The sequence below is a fragment of the Lontra canadensis genome, unplaced genomic scaffold, assembly GCF_010015895.1.
Source record: "Lontra canadensis isolate GAN:19392208 unplaced genomic scaffold, GSC_riverotter_1.0 scaffold915, whole genome shotgun sequence".
Taxonomy (NCBI): domain Eukaryota; kingdom Metazoa; phylum Chordata; class Mammalia; order Carnivora; family Mustelidae; genus Lontra; species Lontra canadensis.
The window spans coordinates 3,672-6,025 of record NW_022631899.1 but is presented as its reverse complement, the minus strand read 5'-3'; the positions used below and the strand labels follow the sequence as shown (position 1 = coordinate 6,025).

Here is a 2,354-nt window from a genome sequence, read left to right as displayed (position 1 = left end):
TGTATGCACAGTGGAATATTAGTCATTAAAAATAATGAGATCTGGCCATTTGTAACAATGTGGATGGAGCTAGAGTGTATTATGGTAAGTGAAATAAGTCAGCCAGGAAAAGACAAATACCATATGATCTCACTCCTTTGAGAATTTAAGAAACAAAACAGACAAACATAGGAGAAGGGAAAAAAGAGAGAGAGGGAAGCAAGCCATAAGAGACTTTTTCCTACTGAGAACAAAATGAGGGTTGATGGAGGGAAGTTGGAAGGAGATGGGCTCAATGGATGGGTAATTGGTATTAAGGAGCACACTAGTGAGAGAGAATGGAAATAGCATCTGATACAGGTTCATATCTTAGGTTGCTACTTAAGACCTTGATGATTTGGTGGAGTTAAGTGAAGCAATCTATCTTTCAGATTCCCCATATGTAAAATGAGTATCAGAATACTAACCATTGGGTTGTTATGAATTAAGTGCATGTAAAATGCTTACAATAGTTTCAGACATAAACATGTTTTTATTAAATATAATTTGAAATATAATGATGCCTCTGATCTGAAAAGATTTTTTAAAAGATTTTATTTAGTAGATAGACAGATACCCATCCAGAGAGGGAACACAAGCAGGGGAAGAGAGAGGGAGAAGAAGGCTTCCTCCTGAGTGGGGAGCTTGATGTGGGGCTCAATCTCAGGACCCTGGGATCATGACCTGAGCTGAAGGCAGATGCTTAATGACTGAGCCACATGGGCACCCCTGATCTGAAAGGATTTAAAAGATTGTAACAAAGTCTCTATAATCTACACTTTTTTCAATACATAAATATTACAAAACTTTAAAAGGCTATTGAAGATGTCATATGTTCTCTATTATTTCCAATAAATTATGTTTCTTTTGTGTCTCTGGAATCACCTCAACCACATGGAAAATCAGAACAATGTCACAGAATTTGTCTTCATGGGTCTGTGGGGAAATAAGCAAATGGAGCTACTATTCTTTGTATTCTTCCTGCTTTGTTATTTGGTAATCTTAATGGGAAATTTCCTCATCTTACTCACGATCACCTGCAGCCATCTAATTGAACAACCAATGTACTATTTTCTCTGTCACCTTTCCCTCATGGATCTCTGCTACACCTCCACTGTGGTCCCCAGGCTAATCAGGGACTTGGTTTCAGCAAGAAAAAACATTTCCTATAACAACTGTATGGCCCAGCTCTTCACTGCCCACTTGCTGGGGTGCGTGGAGATATTCATCTTGGTGTCCATGGCTTTAGACCGCTACGTTGCCATTGTCAAGCCCCTGCACTACATGGTCCTCATGAACCGGCGGAGGTGTAACATGTTGGTCTTCATGGCGTGGGGGGTGGGTTTTTGGCACTCTGTCGCTCTACTGCTGGTTGTACTTCATTTACCTTTCTGTCGTCCTAATCAGATCGATCACTACACATGTGATGTGAAGCCTCTTTTAAAACTGGTGTGCAAAGACATTCATGTTGTTAATATCTTAATGATTGCAAACACAGGAATGGTGGTGGTTGCTGTCTTTCTTGTCCTGGTGGCTTCTTACATTCTTATATTATACAATCTTAGGACACACTCCTCTGTAGGGAGATGCAAAGCTCTTTCAACCTGCAGCTCTCATGTAATGGTGGTCATTTTATTCTTCGTGCCTTCTATATATGTTTATGTTCTACCTGCCGGGAGTGAGAACAAGGATAAGGAAGTCTCTGTGTTTTATACTGTGATTGCCCCCATGATGAATCCCCTCATCTATACCCTGAGAAACATGGAGATGAGAATTGCCATGGGGAAGCTGTGGTCTAAAATGGCACATTCAAAATTCTGTTAGGGGCACCTGGGTGGCTCACGTGGCCCAGGTCATGATCTCAGCGTCATGGAATCAAGCCCTGCATAGGACTCTCTACTCAGCAAGGAGCCTGCTTCTCCCTCTGACACTCCCTCTGCTTTTGCTCTCTCTGTCAAATAAATAAACAAAATCTTTAAAAAAAATTCAGGTAAAGATGATATTTATTTTACTTCTGATCCTGTGTTCCCAGAGCATTTATTATTTGAGATGTTGTACGAAATATATAGCTTTCTTTGGGGAGCTGGACTAAATCATCTCTAACATTTTAAGAGTCAGAGAAGAAAGTTACTGTAATTCAGATTGCAATCTGCATACTAAAGTTTCCAACTAGTGGCAGATGTAGTTGAATGGATTTGAGGAATGCTAGAAATGTCTTTCTAAAACACATGCCTAATCATAGCACAGCACGCTCAAAAAATATAGATGGAACCTTATTTTCCTTGAATAAAATCCAAACATTTCCGTTGTTTATCAAAATTGGTCCTGGCCAAATT

At 39.8% G+C, this 2,354-nt stretch overlaps 1 protein-coding gene across 1 annotated transcript; it reads left to right on the top strand.

Moving 5' to 3' along the window:
- Positions 1-912: 912 nt before the first annotated feature.
- Positions 913-1,842, top strand: LOC116863331 (olfactory receptor 4P4-like). Its single transcript, XM_032850810.1, has one exon. It carries the CDS (start codon positions 913-915, stop codon positions 1,840-1,842), a length of 930 nt encoding a protein of 309 aa, XP_032706701.1.
- The last annotated feature ends 512 nt before the right edge of the window (positions 1,843-2,354 follow it).

Excerpts from the sequence above, each read along its gene's own strand:
- LOC116863331 (XM_032850810.1), top strand. The coding sequence starts at position 913 with ATGGAAAATCAGAACAATGTCACAGAATTTGTCTTCATGGGTCTGTGG.